Consider the following 21,713-nt stretch of genomic DNA (forward strand, 5'->3'; position numbering starts at 1 on the left):
CTCTCTCTCTCTCCCAGGCGATTTATAAACGTCAAAGTATACATTTACTTTTGCTATTTATAATAGTAATATCAAATTTGTTAACGCAAATTTGTTATAGAAAAAAAACAGGGAAAAGAGGGAACGGAAAAGATTATCTATAATATTATTATTATTAATGTTGATGTTATTGCATATAACATGAAAACGTTAATAAAACGTGAAAAACACAATTTTATTTATAAAAATTATATACACGATCTAGAAATATATTATAATTCTGGTTTAATGTGAATTTAATAATGTTTATCAAGTTACTTAACGATACCTTTAAATATATATTTCCCTCGTGTTTACAGGTGGCGTGGATCCATGTAGGCCGCCAAATGCTGCTCACTATTCACAAGCATGTGGTCGTGAAAGTACCCAGGTTTTCCGTGTCGCATGACAATCAGAAAACATGGCTGCTTCATATTAATAGCGTGCAACAGGATGACCGGGGTTATTATATGTGCCAAGTAAATACCAATCCAATGATAAGCCAAGTGGGCTTTCTTCAAGTCGTTGGTAAATGTCATTTTCTTAATTACCTCAACTAAGTAATTTATTCCAAGTAATTTACATACGGAACACACATTTTCTGACAATAATGAATTGCAATGTGACACGCAACACGAAGGAAAATAAGCGCTGTCATAAAAGTTCATAACGCAGCGATATTCATATTAGTAACTAAATAATTATTTTAATCAAAAATTGTTTTGTCGTGTTTTAATTGTCGCGATGCGTTTAAAGAGGGTTTTCACATTATATTAACCGAAATAAACGTGTGCTTTGTAAAATTCGCATTAAAAGGAGCGTTTAATGAACGTTAATCGTACAATGCTGTGGGGTTAAACTCCGAATAAAAAAGCTCATTTATTTGTCTTCCAGTGCCACCAAATATATTGGATTCCCTTTCTACGGAAAGCACTGTGGCGGTTCGAGAACATCAGAATATTACTCTCACATGCAAGGCCGACGGATACCCGCCGCCGAAATTAATGTGGAAGCGAGAAGATGGTCAAGTAATAAGCGTCAACAAACATCACAAAGGTATGTTGTTGCATTAAATTAATAGCAATAAAAATATTAATATCATTAAATATCAATTTAACTCGAAGAGGCGATATTTGTCGTAAGTTCACGTAAGTTCCAAACGTACGGTTTTACATGAGCAATTTCAATTTATCTTGATGATCTTTGTCTATCGTATTATTTTATCTATCGAGTAGATTTACATTTGATTAAAACAGATAAGTTTAAACGATTTTTTTAAATTACGGTAACACCGTTGCCGTTTTTGGATACAAATATCTCCAAGAATTTTAAATATTTCACGCTGTTATTCTCTGATTAATCTTTCCATTCTATCGCATATTTTGCAACACACACGTATCGTAAATTTAATACTTGATCATTTAACAATGTAACATTTTGCACCGAATTACATATTTTGTTTCGAGCGTTAGGAGAATTTTCTCTTTGTTCGCTTATGTGTACGAACTTAGAAACGATTCGACGAGTTTCCTCTCTTACGATGTCTCGGGATCCCTTGTCTACGCGAGTCGAAACTTTGAAGCACTTTTACAAGGGGAAACGGGCGTATTTGTAATGCAGCCGAAGTTCAATGCGGAAAGTAATTTTTGGTACGAGGATGTTCTTCTCCCGTACGTTTTTCTTCGGGTCCCACGAGTCCTGGCATCGACGTATCGCTCAAGCAGCAGACCGACGGACGTTTGCTGAATCGAAGAAATTCGAAGTAAATTTTCATCAATTACGGGCGTAGAGATACCTTGCCTGTACAGACAGTCCGGCGAGATGTGTTAGAAAATGTGAGATAAAACGCCGCGCTTTATCGATTGAGCAGCTTCGCGTCTCTTTCGGATTCTGCGATAATCCAATTTACGAGGAGTCCGCCAGTCCGATCGCAGGCGCTCCGCGACGGCGTGCGTATGCAGGTATAGGTTTAGCGGGGGAGGGACAAATGTTTAATTGTTCTACAAAAACAATTATATTATTTAATCGTGCGCGTTGCAAATCTCTATGAAACGGATAAACCGTGCCGAGTGCAAAAACGTGGACGCCACCGCGAATTTATTTATTAATTCACAAATGAATCAGTCATTTGAAAATTAATGAATAAATGCGCGGTGAAATCTTGAACACAGATGGTCTGAAAGTGATTACATTGTCACCGCCGAGCGGCGTCGTGAATTTCTCCGGTGTTTACCGCCGACTTTGTCCTAGATAGATCTAAATTCAGGACACACAGACGGCAATATTTTTGCACGTGACAGCTGCACGTGAATCAACTTAGGTTTTTATTAGGCCCCCGATAATTATTTCCTCGCGTGTTATTGTTATCAACTGGCTTTTCGATTCTGCCCCCGTGATTAATGTCGCAAATGAGATCTTTATATAGAAGCTCGCAAAAAAGATATTATCCATTTCATCAAGTTGGCTGTCAGTTCCTTCGCAGATTTTTATTGCGCGTACGTTCACCTCTAACTTTTATATTCTACTTTATGAAACGATCTCAGCTTATCGCGGATATTATTAATCTCGGGTTAACGATTTCTATTTAACACAAACGGTGGAACACCCGCGAGTTCCACACAACGTGTTCAGCGGGAAGACTTTTACTACTCGTATCAAGTAATCCGTATTAATTAAAGAGGATAAAAGCACTCACCGTTGCACTTGCTCCGGAATATCGTGAGATATAATTTCGTCTTCCGCTCCCTGTGATATATCGCAGGAGAGAGATAACTAATTAACGGAGCCAAAGAAGAAAGTTATGGCATCGTATTCAACATCAAGAGCAGTAAATCGTGGCAATGATAGCCCGTAAAGCGCGGCGCGCGTTTATCTAATATCTACATTATGTCTCCACGCGTGTTACGCCGTTATCGTCTTTGCACATTGAACGTTAAGCTTCAGGACAGAACGGGGCAAACTGCATACGCGCCATCGGAGAATGCCCAGAGGGTACGGCGCTCATGGTAAAGCAATAAAGTGCGATAAACTGTGCAAGTCCCCACCCACTCACCGTCGTGCTATTAGCAATGCAATTATCGCCTGCTCTCTGCCAGTTGGGGCATCCGCGACGTCCTTTAGGTCTCTCTATATCTTTTCTTCACCGGCCCGGAATAGAATTACGCTATGGAATAGAGTTTCGCCATTTAATAATTCCGTACACGATATCGTTCGACACTCAATAATTCCGTGCTCGGTGTCGCACTTTTCGCCAGTGCTCCCGCCAATAGTTTTTTTTTTAACCCAGATCGATTGAATTAGATCTCGCGATTTTTTTTATTCTCAGTCCCCCGTCGCGCTATTTCGACGAGAGGTGCGAGAGTAACGGAACGTCGTAATTGACCGATGATGCGTTTTTTCGTACTCTTCGCGCTGCACGGTGTTGAAATTATTTTTTTTTGTACACTTGGCAGTGTACTATCGATTTATTGATTAAGCGCATTACGTTTCCCCTCGCGAAAAACGTGCCAGCGGAAAATCTTCAGTGGCCGCAGCCTGCGAGTTATTGCGGCCGAGTAAACTCTGCAGGTTTGCTCCATCTGCAGCGTGATTAGTAATACAATTATCTGTGCTTTCGCGGTTCCTTTCGTCGACACAGTGCACTCTCACCGCTGTCTATTCTCGCGCGAGTAATCCGCAAGTAGCGACAATTCTGTAATGTAACTTGCAACTGTGAGTACACTTCGAGCGGCGCGCCGTTATTGAATCCCACGTTCGGGCTCATAATTGTTAAAACGCGCGAGTTATGCGCGCGCCGTGCCAAAATCCCCTGGTGAGCACGTGGCCGCGAGTTAACGTCACGGGATACGATAAACTGGGATAACGCAATTGCCGGCTCGGCACAATTCTATCTAGCAATCTGCGACGCGATCCCGCATCTCATCGAGTTACACTCGCATAAATATTTGGCCGAATTTAAAGGGACATCGCGGCATTGTATCTCGCGCGTGTGGACCGACACACTTTGTGTCGCGGATTAACTTAACTGGCCCGAGAGCTGCCAGACATTTAAGTGTAATACGTCGCGAGTAACATGTAAAACTAAATCGGTCGAATCGAACTTCGAATTACGAAGTAATATTATAAATACGAAGTATCACGTACGCGCGATCGCACGGATATCATAATTCTATGCACATATATTTTATATTCCCCGATATAAAACCATCCCATTTAATTTAACGTTTAATCGCGAAATATTCACTGCAATTCATTGCGGGACAATCGTAATAATTTTTTCGTTCTCGTATATTTTTCGTAATCAATATAAACACGATTCGTACACCCAGAAAAAAGATTTGATCAGTTAAACAAATGGGATACGTTGAAATCACGTTTCTTTGAATCTTTTAAGATTTTATTTGCGTCTACTAAAACATTTGCCAGCTAGATTTGAAGAAATGGATACAAATTTCTCTTAGAAATTTCAGTCTCAATCAAATTAAATTTTGGTTAAGGTAAAGAAATCACTTCTTTGAAATTAAATAAAAATTCGCACGGAGAGAATTTTCTTAAAATTTGCCCTGAAAATCGTGGAATATATCGTGGGACAATATGGCATTTTAAACAATTAACTTTATGAGAGTTGTTTTACAAATTAATCAAATTAATTACTAGTAAAATGTATGGTAAAAGTTGAGAAAACTCTCATAAAGTTCTTCGAAATTTCGCGTTGTCCCACGATTACATGAATTTCAGGATAAATTTTAAGAAACAATTCTTTCTGTGTAGCAAGGTTAAAATGCAAACAAATTTGTTTGACTTCGAACAAACTTTTTCCTGGGTGCAGAGTGGTTAAACGTTTCGACCGTTAACAGTTCGACATTATCTTTTCTGCGGGAGATTTTGGTATTACGCGGGATATCGTGTACGATAAGAATATTTCAGGATAAAACCCCAGTATGAAAAGTCGAATTTAAAGAGCTTCTTTTCGGGGACACACCTAAAAATCCATTAAGGTGATGTATTTAGTGGCCACGCGAGCGACGCGTCGCCACGAGGGGGACAAGAAGGCAAGGGACACCGCAGGGAAAACACAAGAGGTACATCGATGCAAACAGCGGATTAGCCAGGGGGATTTATATAACGGGGAAAGCTATCTCCGTAAAGCTCGGGCGGAAGGCTTTTTGCTCTCGACCCCGGCGCTTCTTAAATATTGTAGAGATTAATCAACTCTCTCTCAGCCCTTCGCGGAGCGGGACGCGAACGGCGTGCGGCTCCTACCCCAAGCTGCGAGGAGAGAACGTCCGTCAGCGGGGCGGACAGCCGGGGTCCGTGGTAGAGAGCGCCGAGGGTTGAAGGCGCGCCTGCGGGCGGGGTGTAAGAGCAGCCGCTCGAAAATTATGCGCACACACGGCACATCTATGAAATATGCACTGGTTACTAAAGATACGCGACGGTCTCCTTCGGCGTGATTCCGACACGGAATTAAAAGGGTCTCCCGTTATTGTTGCTGCTGCTGCCGTTACTGCCGCGGCAGAACGCGCCTGTGAGAGGCTTAGAGACTGAAGCAGCGAAGCTTCACGCAGTTAATTTCTTAGGGGAATTTTGCCTCGTTCAGTGCTCGTTAAAGTACGCGAACATTACTATTGCAAGGGTTTGCGAGGCGAGTCCTATCGATCGAGCAGGAAATTTAAAAAGTAAATTTCCATTTTAGATAAGTGAGATTGCATATTTATGAAAAAAATTACGTTACACGTAATAATAATCTGCATTAGAGACTTGACGAATGGAGAAAACGTTTGCACACATCTCTCCTCTTTCTCTTACGTGAAGAGATTTGTATCAAAGCGAATTTCGCGTAAAGTAATAATTAGCTAACACCACTTGCACGTGCAGTCGTGCTAATTGTTACGAAATTTTCGGGAAAGATATTTTCGACGTGGCTGGAACAATCTAATTCGCGGCTACATTCGTCGAGTGAGTTTAATATTTTATTTATAACTTCTTACGTGTCGCGTTCGCGAGTGATGCACGTTAATAATGTATACGCTCCCGTGTACACTTCTGCGTCCTTATAATCCTTCGTGGTATTCATTTTTAATAACGCAAACAAGTTTACGCTAATTAAACGCCGCGCCTCGCCCTAGCTTTGTGCTCAAAATCCCGTCGCGTCCCGTCCTATGTGAATTTTCTTCTGAAAAACAACGATAGACTGTTATTCCCTTAATACCAGCGGCATAATAGGTTAAATACAGGTATAATTCAGGCGAATCAGAAGGATTGCGAGCTAAGGGCGTACTCCACGTTCTTTGTATCCGTGTATATTGCGCCGCAATGCACCATAGAATAGCCACGACGGCTCCGCACCAGTCATGATTATAAATTACTCGGAACCGCTTTCGAGCAATTCATTTTACCTTGTCAGCAATTAGCCTCTACGTAACTCGAATGATTTTGATGAGATCGCGCGAGATACCCCTCGCAAAGCAGAACGAGGGACCAACAAGGATACTGTTACGATAAAACAATTAAATCACAAAGAAAGCCTACATTTGATGCAAAATATATGTTTAATGTAAAAGATATTTTAAGACATTTCATTTGCCACTTTACTTTTGTGAGATAATATTAACTTCGCGTGCTTAGAATGAATGGGGTTAATAATTTAGGAGATATAACCCCTGTAATAAATTTTATGCATCTACAGATAGGAGAATGCTACTTGCATTCCAATGAGATATTATATAAATGCATATGCATCACCACACGTTCATAGTATTAATATTTCTTTTTAAAAAAAAGGGGGGGTTACGCGTTTCCAATTTTTCTCTCTTGCATTCTTGCCGCTCTATAAATAGAAACAGGCGAATACCTCGCGAATTACGTGGAACATCGTTCGACTGCGGTACGCGAGTAATTAACGCACTGCGACAGCCACATATGTTGCGTAACATGGAATCTTCCGGTGACACAATGCGTCGTCTATTCGTCAACAAATAACAGGGTGAACAGCGCGGGGAAGTGAATCTCGGGATGTCACGATCAGAAACGACAATCTACCTCGTAGTCCGCCGCGACGTCGTGCTGCGCCCCGAGATCGAGTTATCGGACTTCGCATCCACTTTCGGGAACGCATCGGTAACTTTTAACGAGCGCCCAAGTTCGGTCGCGCACACGTTTCGACGACAACGCGCGTCTCACATGCTGCTTTACATCACGTATTCACACGCGTATACACAAGTTGTAACTCGCGTTTTACTTCGAAACGTTTAGTGCCATCGATAATGTCGTCGAAAATAAAATTAATCCCACTGTATTTAAAATCCCCCGTTGCACGGGAATAATCAGAAATAATTGCTATATGAAAAGTAACGAGGTATTGATTATATTTGTAAGTGACTGAGAGGAAAGTCCCTCTCTGACGCAGCATTCTGCAGTCTGAAGGGCACTTATGTTATATTCATTGTGCTCTTCGTCTTACTAGTCGCGTCCGATTACTTCTTTCTTGACAAGAAACAATAAAGTCCTTAATTAACAAAATTATCGACTATTAGTTAGACAATATTTTTGTTAAATCCCGATTTAATTGATTATCAAACAAGGCTTTTTATTAGCAAGATATTAACTTTCAGCCATCACATTACCTTTTACAACACGGGTCGACGTTTTGAGAGACTCCATAAAAAATCATTTTATATCTTTCACGTTGAGAAACTCAAATATTTTTTTTCCTTTAGGTTCTCGGATTTATGTAGAATATAGGGAAAAACCTTTTTGGAGATATTGAACATTTATATTTTGTCAGAAACACCGGAAATTTGTGTTTGCAATTTCACTTTGTTACCGTTATTGTTAATATTTAGCATGCCACGAAAAATTAACAGGTCAAATCAGTCAACCATACTGTACACTTAATTAATAAATGTACTATAACTGAGCGCGTGTGGTGTAATCTAGGCTAGAACTAATTGAAATTTTTTTTAAAATTTTTCATTCGCGAAAATACAGTTTACAAACAATTAATTAATCGCTCAGTTAATGAAATAAAGATTCGCGTAAACATAACGTAAACAATGGGCGAACCATCCATGTAAATGTATCCTGAAATTTACGGCACAGTGCAAGTATGCACATACTTTGTTGCTCCGTTTTCAAACGTATACTCGTGCGCGCGTGTGGTGCACGTAAAGTTACATTAGGTATATGAGGGTGCTCGTTACGCGTACTAGACAATGTGATTTCCACGTTGTCGAGTCATGCCAAAGTGTCAGTCGCAGTAAGAGACAAGACAAGCTACATCGGCACTTTGTCCAGCTCGAGGCAAAACCAAAGTTTCCTGCTGCACAGGGTATCGACGTGGAGACTCCCTAATGGGATTGTTAAGGATAAATTGAATCCGGAATTTCAAGGAAGTCCCTACGTGATTGACAGTTCGATGCCGACATACCGACTCTATTCTTAGCGTCTCTGTGCTAATTCATTCACGATTGCACATGAAAAAGCCACCGGTAACTTATTATGGTTCGGCAGCCGTACGAGACAAATAAATCTGACGTTGATACGCTCTGACATTTCAAACGCATCATCCATCGTTATGCAAAATGCACACGGCAATCTTTTTACTACAATATTTTATATTGTCATTTAAGATAAACATTTTTTTCCCAAAATGTACCTGTTTTACTTCCTGATGTTAGGGAAAAATGAACGAGAAGTTTATTTGATTAACTTTTTATAGAACTTGTAAAATCTCTTTACGTATCTCACAGAGATTTTTATAGAATTTTATACGAAATATATGTGGACATTTCACTGGACAAGCTTACAATCAGCTATAAATGTTTAATGTTCGAAATATAATATCCAAAAATATACTAAAAACAGCGATACATTTTAAATTTAGAAAAAAATCAACGAATTTCAAACGATGATAATTTCGTAAATAATAAAAGTAGAAAGATCTATGAAAAATAAAAATAAAGCTTGCAATCTCTACTTTAACAAGCGATTCATTTCAATGTTGCGAGATCAATTTATTGAAAATGGCAGGTGACAAAACGAAAGCATACGAAATTGAAAAATAATGGTCCGAGTTTGCCACGGCACATGGCGTGAGTCGAATGTCGCAAGTCAATTGTATAAAAAGCATATGATAGCACAGAGTTTCCTCTTTAAAATGCTTTTTTATTCATCTCAATACGATGATTTTGCGCAGAGTTATTCGCATTTAAAGTAAAAAGCTGCCTTCTTATTCAAATGCGAATAACTCTGCGCAAAATCATCGTATTGAGATGAATAAAAAAGCATCTTAAAGAGGAAACTCTGTGCTATCATATGCTTTTTATACAATTGACTTGCGACATTCGACTCACGCCATGTGCCGTGGCAAACTCGGACCATTATTTTTCAATTTCGCATGCTTTCGTTTTGTCACCCGCCATTTTCAATAAATTGATCTCGCAACATTGAAATGAATCGCTTGTTAAAGTAGAGATTGCAAGCTTTATTTTAATTTTTTATAAACTTTTCTATCTTGATTATTTACGAAATTATCATCGTTTGCAATTTGGCGATTTTTCCCAAATATAAAGTGTACCGCTGTTTTTGGAGTAGGTGCGTAATTTTTTCTCTAGAGACTCCGTCCGTGTGTTCGTAATTGTTCGCGACTCTTCTTGCTGCTTCTCTTCTTTTTAGCTCTAACATTTGAGACTAGCAGTGGCCGCACTCAGTTGTAAGTGAAATGGCGCGATTCTTTTAAAAAAGCTCCAACGAGATGTCCTACAAACATAGGTCAGGGATTAACCTGCCGCTGTACAAATATCAAGATAGCTTCAACCGAATGTGTGTAAATATTAATCAAAAGAGAAACATCGCTGTGACATGTAACTTCATTTATATCACGCGCTTTTCAACCTTTTTTCAACTCGTAACTGAAAGTCGGGATATGAGTGGGACGTTTCAATTAGCGGAAATTGCCTCGGTGAAAAGAAAACCACGAACGCGAAGATGGAAAGTAGAGCCGGCTAAAGTGTCCTGTTAGCAAGATTGCGCTTCTTTATTCACTTTCTTTTTGAAGCTGCGCGCATGCGGTCATTCAACCGTCGTTACCTCGAAACCTAAGCAAACAGAATCAGCCCGCTTACAGCACGTGGGATTAAGCCATTTCGGATGCAGCGTACTATGTAAATGACCGGGGGAACTTCCAGGGCGTAATCGTGGCTTCTTCGGCTACGGTGATCCCAACTTTTTGCATGCGCGCGCTCTCGTCAGATCGCTCTTCGAGATCGCGTGCATAGACCGCCGGATCTCTCCACAGTAGGTATTCGACAGTATCGAGCTCTCTCTCGCGTGTGTGTGCGCTCGCGATATCCAAGGAAGTCGAGGAAACACGCTGGCCCCACGGGATCTCGTGCTTTTTGTCGCGCGGAATGCAATTCGACGTACTTCCTGTTTACAAGGCACTCGGATGCACGAAGAAGAGCCGGTGTTCCCCGGCTTTGCACGCTCCGTCGGCGTAATTCAATTAATTTCGTGAAATAGCGGTCTAGCAGTTCCTACCCGACGGCTCCACTCGGAAGCATAGCTTCCTGCGTTATTCACCGTGTGCGCGCTGGAACTGCTGAACTGATAGGCAGAACCGTACGGCTTCGGCTGAGCTCCGAATTTCGACAATCGGGATCGTTCAACCCCGAATGTGCCAGATGGACGATTCTGTTCGAGGATGTTTACTTGCTTCAAACGGGACGATGAATTCGGCGTGACAGTTGTATTTTCGTATCGAGATTGAAGAACGAGAAGAGGAACATTAATGTCCCGATGCACCGTAACCACAAATCTTTTGTAACCGCAAACCCGAAGAGCAAAAACGCTCGACAAAAATTTCAGCGTATGAATCTGTCGCGCTGCCGAAAGTATGCCAATGAAATTTTTGAGTCAACGGAAATTACAACGGAAATCATTGAACTCTAGAAACGTACCTAATTAACTTCAGTGAAATTAAATAATTGTATGACGAATAATAAAGAGAGAGAGGGAGAAACAAGACAATAGACATATTTTAATTAAAATTTAGTAATTGGATAGCACGTCATAAATATTCAGTCGAAAAAAAAACATTCATGTACAGCTGCCAACAAATGGCAGTTCAGGATATTAAAATTTAATAATTAAATTAAATTAATAAATACCCGAGTCGAAATTTTGCCCCTACATTGAACCTCGATTTTTTTTCTCCGATGTAGGAGTAATAGAGTAAAAATAGGCGTTATTTAAATATAATTTTAGCTGCTACTTTAACGCTACTATGTGTCCGAAATTTCCGTTTTTACTGCTAGGAGATTCAAAGCAGGCTAATGCCAAACCCTCTTTTAGCATTCTTAAATCCTAAAAATGTATAATATATGGATTTCTGGTAAAATGAATATATTCACATTAATTATAATTAATGAGAATTAAACGACAGAATTGGCTGAGAACCAAGTGTGTGAGAGGGTAAAATTTTGGTCCCGCGTGATGTTCGAGTGTACCTTGAAGAAATCGAACAAAACCGTATTGTCACCACAAAAGGAATTAACGATATTGAGCCCAGTCTTCGTTATCTTCGACGAAACAGTATCTTAGATGGAAACTACTCAATTGTAACATTGCGATCGTGAAACGCCATCGGCTGCTAGATGCATCCTGCCAGGACTCTCCCGGAGAGACATTTCGATCTGAAGGCCGAAACCGCAGTGGCTTCCTGACCGTAACACGGCGGTTGGTCCTCGCGCACGTTTCTCATGGGTTAATGTCGACGCCATCTGGGACACGTTGACATCCGGACGGCGACATCCTCCCCCAGGAGGTAGCGTCGACGGTACGTGGACCAGTTTTAATCCATCGAGTTTTACGGTGAAATTGGGTCCTTCAGGAATTTCCAGCGCGTCCCCGCTTGATTATTGAATGGAGTCGCGCACGGAAATAGCGTACCCTCGAAAGAGAATATTAGTAATGGAGTGGTTTCAAACCAGTTTACCCATAATTCGCTGATTTATCGGCTTTCACGAGTTCGTCGGAAAACGAAAGGACAAGCGCGCGCTTTATACTCTCTGTTTACATACGTACCTTATTTATCTTCTTACCACACTTTCGCCTATAGAGGCTATAATAATTATACTTGTCGTATCATTATTTTCGCAAATATCTCGGAAAATAATGATTTGGCACGTGTTTTCATGTATAAATATACGACATAAATGAATGAAATAAATGTATTCTCGATAGTTATATTTACGTTTCCGGATACAACATTACTAACCCGTGGTGTGATGCGATTGTTCGTAAAAGAATTGCGTATTACGCGAAAACACAATACCCCTTTTGTAAATCGGTCGCGAAGGAACCGTAACCGGTGAATTTCTAGACGCAGACAATCTATAGTAGTTGGACCATTTAACGCTAGGACAATGCCAGGTTCAATAATAGCGGCACATATTCTAGCTGCACCTCGGTAACAGAGTCATTACTATTACGAGCAATTGCGTGATCCAGTTATAAAACAGTTAGTAGCACGTGTAGTCCGTTGTCCCGGACTGCGTTTGAGTCGTGCAAGGCGAGTCAATTGCCGGCAAGCCGGAAAATTAATCGCTCGGTTGCCACTTGGAACGGTTTATAACCGTGCTCGGGCTAATCGTACTATCCGACTACTCCTCGGCTACATCCTGACGCCGACGGCCGGCTGTTGCACCAACCGATACATCGTCTTGCACCCGGATCGATCCTTGTAATTCTCGAAATGCGTTATGTCGATTTGCTGCTACCGAATACTAAGCAGCAACCCCGGAGCTTATTTGTGTCGGAGAGCTCGCTGCTCCTTTCCTTTCGCTAGATGTTTAAAGGACTCCTTGTTGAACAATCAAAATTATCTTCCTGCAATTAATAACTGATGCGAAATTTTATTTATTTTTCGACATTTGTCTGGACTGTGTGTCATCTCGAATACCCAGATGTCTGGTTGGATACTTGGGTGACGCAATACATAGATATATAGATATACAGTACCGGCCAAAATTATATCATCTTTAGATTTTTTGGAGCATGACTAGTCTTAAAATGTACGAATGAAAAATTCGAAAATCATGGCGTATTTTGTCGAATTTTATTACCTTTCATGTACAAGATGCGCCTGTTGTCAGGTGTCCACTGTAAAAGTTTGAGCACATTCGATGCATTTTGACGAAAGTTACGCTCAGAAATCCTAAAGGTGATATAATTTTGGCTGGTACTGTATATATGTGTATGTATATCTATGCATGTACGTTATATGTGCGATAAGAACTGCCTTTCGAATAAATATTGAAATTTTATCGTTGGTGGACGCACGTTTTTATTTATATATGCGATACGGGCTCATCGGTACATTGAGGTTTCTAATGAAAATATGTTTTGTGTATTTTTGTACAATACATTTACAGGTTTTGATTTTGTTTGCCCGAAATCAAAATACGAGAAAAACAAGCTTTATTGGCACATTTTCATATTACAAATGGTCTATCGCCGTCGCGTTTTTTGTCTTCGCATATTTTACTCGTGGCGTTTTCGAAGTGAAGAGTGATGATAAGGAAGATTTTAAATCATCCTGAAAGCATGCTGTCGTAAAGCATCGCGCTCTAGCACGCGTCAATTTGCAGTGTCGAGTAAAACCACATCGTCCTTTACCGTTTGCATTTCGGTGATGGATTGCAAACATTCGTGATAAGCAAACATTTTCCATGGTTTCCGTTAGTATGATGCATTGCTGACCGCTGACGAACGTCTGTGCATACTATTTCGTATAATTATATGCAAAATTATCGCACTTTATGAGCCGGCGAAGTTACAGGGCTCGATTTGCGATATTTTGTAGCGTTAATTGCTCTCTTTTATTTCACGGTGCAATGTCGGATAACATCAAAGAGACTATTAGTTAGCGCCAATTACTTTCGCGTCGTGTTGTAATCAAGTACCTTTGTCTGCAATTAGTCGTTCGTCATTTTGGACATCGCAAAAGTAATATTTGTTTGTTAATGTTTTTGCGCTAGAAGATCTATTCTTTATGGTTCCATTTTTCCCGTTTCGCTTTCCTATCGAAAATATTCGGTAATGTATAAACATTATTACAACGATATGAACGACTGGAATCTGAGCGCGTCACTCGAATTTGCGTGAACTTGTGCAATTAATAAAATTAAATAGCGAGGATACACGTAGAGATTACATTGGCTTCAAATTAGCAATTGCATTATTGTGTATCCTGGGCCGAATAATTACAAGTAAAACCACGCTCAGCTGCGTGGCAACTTTGGACTGCAATTCGCTTTCCTCATCGCTTTAGCCGTGCAAAAGAATCCAACGTTCGCGCGCTCTAAGCTAATATTTTCATTCAAAGTCATGGTCCCTAATTCTCACACGTCAACGCAAATATGCGTTAGAGAGTGCGGCATGTTTTATAATCTCCGTATCCGGCGCAATTTTCCCCCGTCTAACTATTTTGTTACACACAGTTTCATCACGATCCGTCGTCTTCGTCTGGCCTGGCCACTTGAGAGCCTTTCATATCCCTCGTACCTGCACACCCTCCGCCCCCACCCCCCCCCCCCCTGCGCGGTCCGCTTTCTCACCTTCTCCCGTGCCCGTCCGTGGCTGTCGTCCCGCTCGCACCACATAGGATCGTAAAAGGCCGGAATTTCTGTTCAAACATCTGCAAAGCCGCGCTCCGGGGCATCTGAGCCCCTCTAAAGCTTCATACAAATTCATGACGGAGCACCGGGACCGCGCTCGCGCGCCCGCACTATCCTCCAAGTTTTCGGAAGGGTAGGTAGGTAGGTACATATGCATGCATGTGCATACGTATCCACGTTGCCCCGGTATAGTTCGTAATATTATTTAATACCCTTTGCGCGCCTCGCATCAGCGCGGGGATAGTGACGCGGTAAAATTTCGCGGATTAGTTTCGGCGTTTTATACGTGTCACATCGTCGTGCATCCCGCGCGGCCGCTTCCGGTTATTTCGCTGCACCGGCGGCCAAGAGGAAACGCTGGTTGGCGCGGTCGATGAGCTGAGCGTCAAGGGGCGAACTGTGGAATGGAAAGATGTTGAACGAAGATAAACCGCGACGAATGGAGATGTTAAGGCTGACTTATGGAGCCGATTACTGAGGAGAATGTAAATGCGGATAGACGCAACGTGCAAGTGTAATCTCGTTGCGTTGAAAATAAAATGACATTTCTACACGCGATATCGACATTTAGAACGTACGCAAATCGGGATAATTAGCTCTTCATGCTTTTTCCACGAGTCGGGATCTTTAATCTTCGATTGCAAATATCACGCACACAGAGCGAAAATACGTAGAAATAAAGCGAAATAAAATTGTCTTTAGTAGCGACACACACACACACCTGTATCCGCGTCGGAATCGGCTGCGGAAAGTGCGATAATTATAGAACTAGTCTAGCACATCATGAATATTTATGTCCTTAACATTCTGATGTTGTATCACGAGGCTTTCTAAAATATGCGTCGAGAGGTGCGGAACAAAAGGCACGTATCATGCGGTCTCGGAGAGGCACATTTGTCTTACCGTAACAATTCATGCCGGTTTTCTTCTCCCGCCTATTATTTTCGTAACGAAGTACATTCACACGTGAACTGTTTATCGACAACGTCGTACTTTCGGCTTCGCGCGAGTTGCACGAATTGTCCATTATATATTTTCACAATCGGCCGTCCGGATGTTCAAAGCATTCTTTTGCTATCCGCGCGTCCACTTTTATCATGTATTATTAATTCCTTTGACAGTTTTGTCGTACACATTGGCGTATATTATTTCACAAAGCTCGGCAATTCCGACAGGTTTCAGCTTTTCGTCGAACGCCGCGTGTTGCAAAAAAAAAATTTTTTTTTCAGATACCTCCAATAATTAAAATCGGCAAGAGTCCACATATTTATATATCTCTCGCATGCGATGCCGTCCCTGCCTCTGTAGGCGAGCTTTTATACGGCCGAGTGAAAGTTTCATTGCGAATCGTCCTTAAAAATAACTATCAGTGTTTGCTCAATCCGATGTATCGATTTGCATCCGGGCTTTGAGCTACCCGCTATCTAAATATTCCCGGACTCGTCGAAGAACGGCGGAATACATTAATATCGGATGAGTTGATGGCGAAATGAACTTGTATCGAAAGGACCGGTGCCACCGCGATCAAAAACTCATTGCAAATATTTTATCCGACATATTGCATCCGAGGGATCTAAAAGAGGCTCGCTCGAGGCGCATCGATCGATCCATGCTTTATTTTGCGCTGCATGCAGCGAACTGCAAAATCATCATCGGGATTTGATGACTCCTTTCCCTTTCCCCCTTCGTTCTTTCTTCCTGCGGCCTCCGAATTTATTATTGTTCTTCGTTCCGCATTTTTTTTACCCTCGGCGCTGCAGCCGTGTAATCGTATCGGTGTAAATGAGTGTAAAATATACGTTCTCGGGTTTTTTTTTCACGTCCGCGTGGCACCCACAGTATATATTATGCCCGGCAATTTTTTTCGCATATAATTGTTTTTTCCCCGAATTTGCAGAATAATTCGAGGGTAATCTTCGACAATAAACGTATCCAATTATTTAACATGATTAAAACGCGTTGGTGCGTAGGTGTAAAAGCAAAATTATTTTCGATACATTGATTAAATCCATCGATTAAACGCATTGATTAAAATCCAGAGTGCAAAAAAGTTATCCCGTGAGAAATTCCTCGGCTGAATTGGAGTTAAACGAGCCGCGTGGAGAGGAACGAAATGAAATTTATGAATTTTTTCCCGAATTAAATCGTACGAATATTATTATTTCTACCGGCAGTTTTATCTCCTCGTATCCGATTAAATGTCGAATCCTGGCGCGCGCAGCTCGACAGCGGCGCGGTCAGACGCCATATTAATTGATGCGATTAAACGAAAGCGAAGCAGCGCGATGGGGATTCACCGGTTACGGTCGCCCGTGATAGCCGCGAGAAAATCGAGCTCGCGCTCGTCGAAGAAATATGTTTTTACGTCCTCCGTCAATATTTTTTTCCGCTTTTACGCGCACACGGATATCCGGCCACTCGGCGGCGATCGTTTGCCTCACGGCACAACAACGGTTTATCGGACGGGTGTTATCACGTCACTTGGTATCCACGAGACCCCACGCCGCGCCGTTCTCCAGGCTCGGATTTCGGCTTCGGAGTTCTCTCTCAATTATTTGCATCGATCGATCGGCATGTGCCTTGTCCTGCCAATCGGCGGCGTTGCACGCCGCGTCCGACCTACGGTGAATGCAGCACGTGGCAAGGCAGAGCTGGCAGGGCATGTGTCTCGTGAAAGAAACATCGCCGCCCGCTCTAATGGCCGGGGGTCGGTTAATCGCGACTAGGAGACAAGCAAAGCCCAAGTAAACCGGGGTAGAGATTTATGAACGCCACCCTGCGAGAAAGGTGTATCGCTACCGCCGATTCAGGTGGCCGCCGAATCCATTCTTATCGCTCACGTCCGTTTCGTTAATTGTCATTATGGAGATGCGCCTGTGCGATTGACGTTGATTGCTTTCGCGATAATCCGAGCCTCGCGATTAACTATATTTATAGTGGTAAGATACGTCTGCACACGCACCCTCGGAAAGGATTTCTGTTACTGAGACAAAAATATTCTTGACGCACTCATATTTCTCACAACCTCATTTAGTATAAAAATGAGACGATATCGAAATAAAATCAATAAATCTTATTCTCCTCTGTCGAATTAAAAAAGATGGGCTTACTATATTGAGGCAAGAGTAACTTGTGCAAATGTAAGTTCATATATTCTTGCGTTTAGAATAAATTTTCCCTCCATCTCACAACGCACGAAGTTGGCACCACGATATTCGGCAAAAGACGATATATACTATCATTTTATTCTAGATTTTAGAGTAATTTAAGATTAAAATATTCCTTTCTCTATAATAAATATGATTGGCGCTATATCGATCCTATTTTATGATACATCCAAGTGTAAATAGCATTTGAGCCGGAAATTTTTTCTGCGCGATTACGCCAATAATGCGGTCCCGAAAGATACCGTGGATCGTGGAAATAACGTTTCTTTATCCACTTATCGTTGCTAATTTTCGACAAGTGTGAAACCGTATTTGAACCTGAGATTTATCCGTAGAAAGTATCACGTTATACAAAGAGGTAAATATCGTGTCTAAACAACCAGAGCGGATTCTTCTTCTTTCTATCGGATTCCTGTCGGAAAAAGAAACTTCTTTCTTAGTCTATCGAATTTCGTTCTCCCATCAATTGCATTATCGGCCAGTAATTTATTACCAAAAGTGGTATCCTCCTGGGATACCATCTACACCGGGTTACGTGTATTTTATTACGTAATATGGCTGGAGATTCGAATGAAAGTTGTACGAAGAGCCATAAATCATTTCGGAGTTTACCTATTAAGCACGTATGTTGACAGAACATCATTACTGACCTCGCGGATTTACCGATTGCGCACATCAATTTAACATATATTCGTCGCGCGACGATAAAATATGATCATTATTATAACTTTTATTTGCGCGAACTGCAAAACTCTCGTCCGCTTTGCTCCGAGGAAAATTTGCAATCTAATATTGTAATAATAAAAACGTGTTCTATATTACACATTTTATTTTTACAAGATTTTTGTTCGTCGCGCCACTTTACTGTGCCAGCGCAGTAATATCGAATCGAGTTGCTGTTATTACTATTCCTCGAGATGCAAACGATTCATTTTCTGTCTTACAACGGTAATAACGGTAGCCCCATATATACCGCCAATTTCTTGTCACGGAGCGCCAATCGTTTTGCTTCTTTTCCTCTCTGTCCTCTATTAACTCCCACCAGTTGTTTCCCTGTAATAAAGAGCCAGCGGAAGTTCCGTCGTAAATCGCCGTTTGATGTAACATAGACACGAAGCCAATACACGTATCTTCACCGATAATGACATCGAAAATCCCGATCACGCGAGTCGGGCCCTAATACTTGTGCAGTCGTGAGCTATTTGCGAGTCATATGGCGATTTTGCACGAACTCGGTCCAACGAAAAAAAACATTTAATAGAAAAAAAAAGCGCACAACCGAAGTTTGATGAAAATGAGAGAGACTCCCAGTATTAACTTAATCCCTGCATTTTTCCCGTTTCGTGACTTCCTCATAATTTTACTACAATCTTACTTGTAAAATACAAATCTCCGCCGGCAACTTTCGTAATAGCCCGACGAAAGTATATTCGAGGGCATAAATCTCGCGGCAATAAAAACGACGTATTCTGATTTCTTGTAACTTGGCTGCTTCATTAAGTTGCGCATTATAGCGTTTAACTTCCGTCCTGGGTCGATACATCTGCATTTGACTCACGTAATCGTGATATATTTCAGCAGTCACATCGTTAGCTTGAACACCGATACTCTGGCTGTCGCGAGGCATTTCATCTTTGCGTGTTAAATTTTAACTCCGAACGTTAAGAGCTGCCCCGCGCATCGCGTAAAGCTGCGGTACGCTAAATGTCAAACCGAACTATTTGCATAACCGTCTCCCTCGTTTCGCTCGCACGGGATAACAAGGACGGAAAAGTTCCTTACGCGAAGGTATAACGCCTGCCCGTTTCCGTCAACTATATTTGCGCCCCGAGCTGAATCAATTCCCGCTTCTGGTTTCAGTGGCCCTGTACGATGGCGAGCAATTAAACTTGACGAGGATCACACGCAGCGAAATGGGCGCTTATCTCTGCATCGCGACCAATGGTGTGCCGCCCACGGTCAGCAAGAGGATCACCGTGGATGTCGAATGTGAGTTTGTTGCGAGCCCACCGCACATTATTATCGCGTTACCGCGTAACAAATGTGAGATGTGCTCACATTCATGACGAATGGCGTGCAGCCGGCAATCGGGGGGGGGGGGGGATGCAATGCGACGCGATAATTATAATTTTACGATATTACATGCTAGATGTTCGCAATAAACGCTTAACGACGTGGATATTTAATTCAAGGGCTCGGTCGAAACGCGTGAGGTCTTGCAATAACGTTATTCGCCGGCTAAAGCCGAAAGTTGATGGCGCGGCTATTGCAGCGGCGTCAGCGTGCCGCTGACAAATAAATAACAATATAATTTACGTTAAAATTATACGCAATAACACCGAATTAAAAAGATATCGTGGAATAACGATATCGTAAAATGGTGGAACAACGGTACGTTGCAAGTGTTGCAGGAAACTTAATTGCTGCAATAAATTATGTTAATTGGATGCGGCGAACTACTGTGATTGTGAGCTCCAAATGTTCATGAAGTATCCTAATTTTCCCAGCTTGTTCACGTGTAAAATATCGCAAATACCAGCGCGCGCGCGCGCGCGTCTCGTTGTACCTCCTGGAGGAGGCGACGTGAAAATTAGGGTTCTTTGTCGGGGAGCGGCTGGATCGTATCCAGCGACGATTTATCGAATAAATTTTAAACGCGTTGTTGTGCGCGATCTCACCGCGATCCGACGGCCGGGGCTCGCTCGTGTATTGTTTAAATTTCATTTCACGAATTGCGCAACACGAGCACACGTGCGCGTGCACACTGCACACGTTGCTGTGCAGCGGCGCACGTGCTCCGCACCAAATACGTGTACCAGACAACAAGAGGCACGGAAAGGGTAGATCCACGGGGATCCGCGGCGCGTCGGAGGGACGGGGGCGGGGGGAGGGGAAGAGGGAAACGCCGTCGGGAAAGCCCGGGGGAAATACTGGAAGCCGCGCGCAAGCCGTCCCGTCGGCCCTGGTCATTTTTCCCTTTTATGCGTTTCATTCGTTCGTGTCACTTCGTATGCCTGCATCCGCGTCGGTGTGCGTGCGCGCGGGGCGGCCGGGGCGCCCCGGCGTCGTTGTTGAGGGAAGAAGGAACGGTACGTTACGGCGCAGGACCGGGCGGTATCTCTTGAATATTTAGGAGGCGGGGGACATATTTTATTTAGACGAGCGGGATAAAACATCGGTTTTCCGCGCGCGGATGCGGCGCGTTCCGGGTCATAGCGGACGCTTCCGAGATCGTCTCCGCGCGCCCGGCACACGCGTGCGTCCACGCCCCCTCGTTGCCGCGGCGCACGTACGCGTGTAGGGATTTGCGGGACGCCGCATCGGTAAAAAGTTGAATGTACGTAATGACACGGGCGAGCCGTGGGAAATTCTCCAACGCGATCTGATTGACGGCATAATTCTCTCCCCTTCGTGCGCGCAGGACGATCGATGGCGCGCCAACGTTACGGTTGTTTTTTAGTCGACACCTTAGTCAGCATTATACATATGTATAGCTGCAGCAACGATAGCGATCTATGATGGTATATTAATTTTTTAACTGCTACACACGGCACGCGCTAGTTGATACAGTTCTGCATTGCATTAGTTGCGTCGTTACCGCTGCTCCGGCCTGAACTTGCTTTTTTTTTCCTTTGGAAGCTGCAGCTTACAACTTCCCAGTCAGCGAAATGTTAACAGATTGGCAGTAGATTCATCGGAAGCCCACATCAAAACCATAGCCATCTGTGTCCGCATTCGGCTTTTGTTTTGGCAACGGAGTTTGTAAAACATACGCCGTCGACAGATTATTAGAAATCTTTTAGGAGTAAGGGTGTTATGTGATACCCGTCTCACCTCTTATTTACGGATG

General features: G+C 42.4%; 1 protein-coding gene across 7 annotated transcripts in view; it reads left to right on the plus strand.

Moving 5' to 3' along the window:
* Positions 1-21,713, plus strand: part of LOC105568356 (lachesin-like) — a 286,391-nt gene that overhangs the window by 211,179 nt on the left and 53,499 nt on the right. For all 7 annotated transcript variants that reach the window (XM_012023968.1, XM_012023966.1, XM_012023969.1 and 4 more), the window contains 3 exons: positions 339-546; positions 913-1,074; positions 19,724-19,852. In XM_012023968.1, the coding sequence (XP_011879358.1) occupies positions 339-546; positions 913-1,074; positions 19,724-19,852 (499 nt within the window). The remainder of the gene's footprint in view (positions 1-338; positions 547-912; positions 1,075-19,723; positions 19,853-21,713) is intronic.

The sequence above is a fragment of the Vollenhovia emeryi genome, unplaced genomic scaffold (assembly GCF_000949405.1).
Source record: "Vollenhovia emeryi isolate VEMERY1.0 unplaced genomic scaffold, V.emery_V1.0 DF939130.1, whole genome shotgun sequence".
NCBI lineage: Eukaryota > Metazoa > Arthropoda > Insecta > Hymenoptera > Formicidae > Vollenhovia > Vollenhovia emeryi.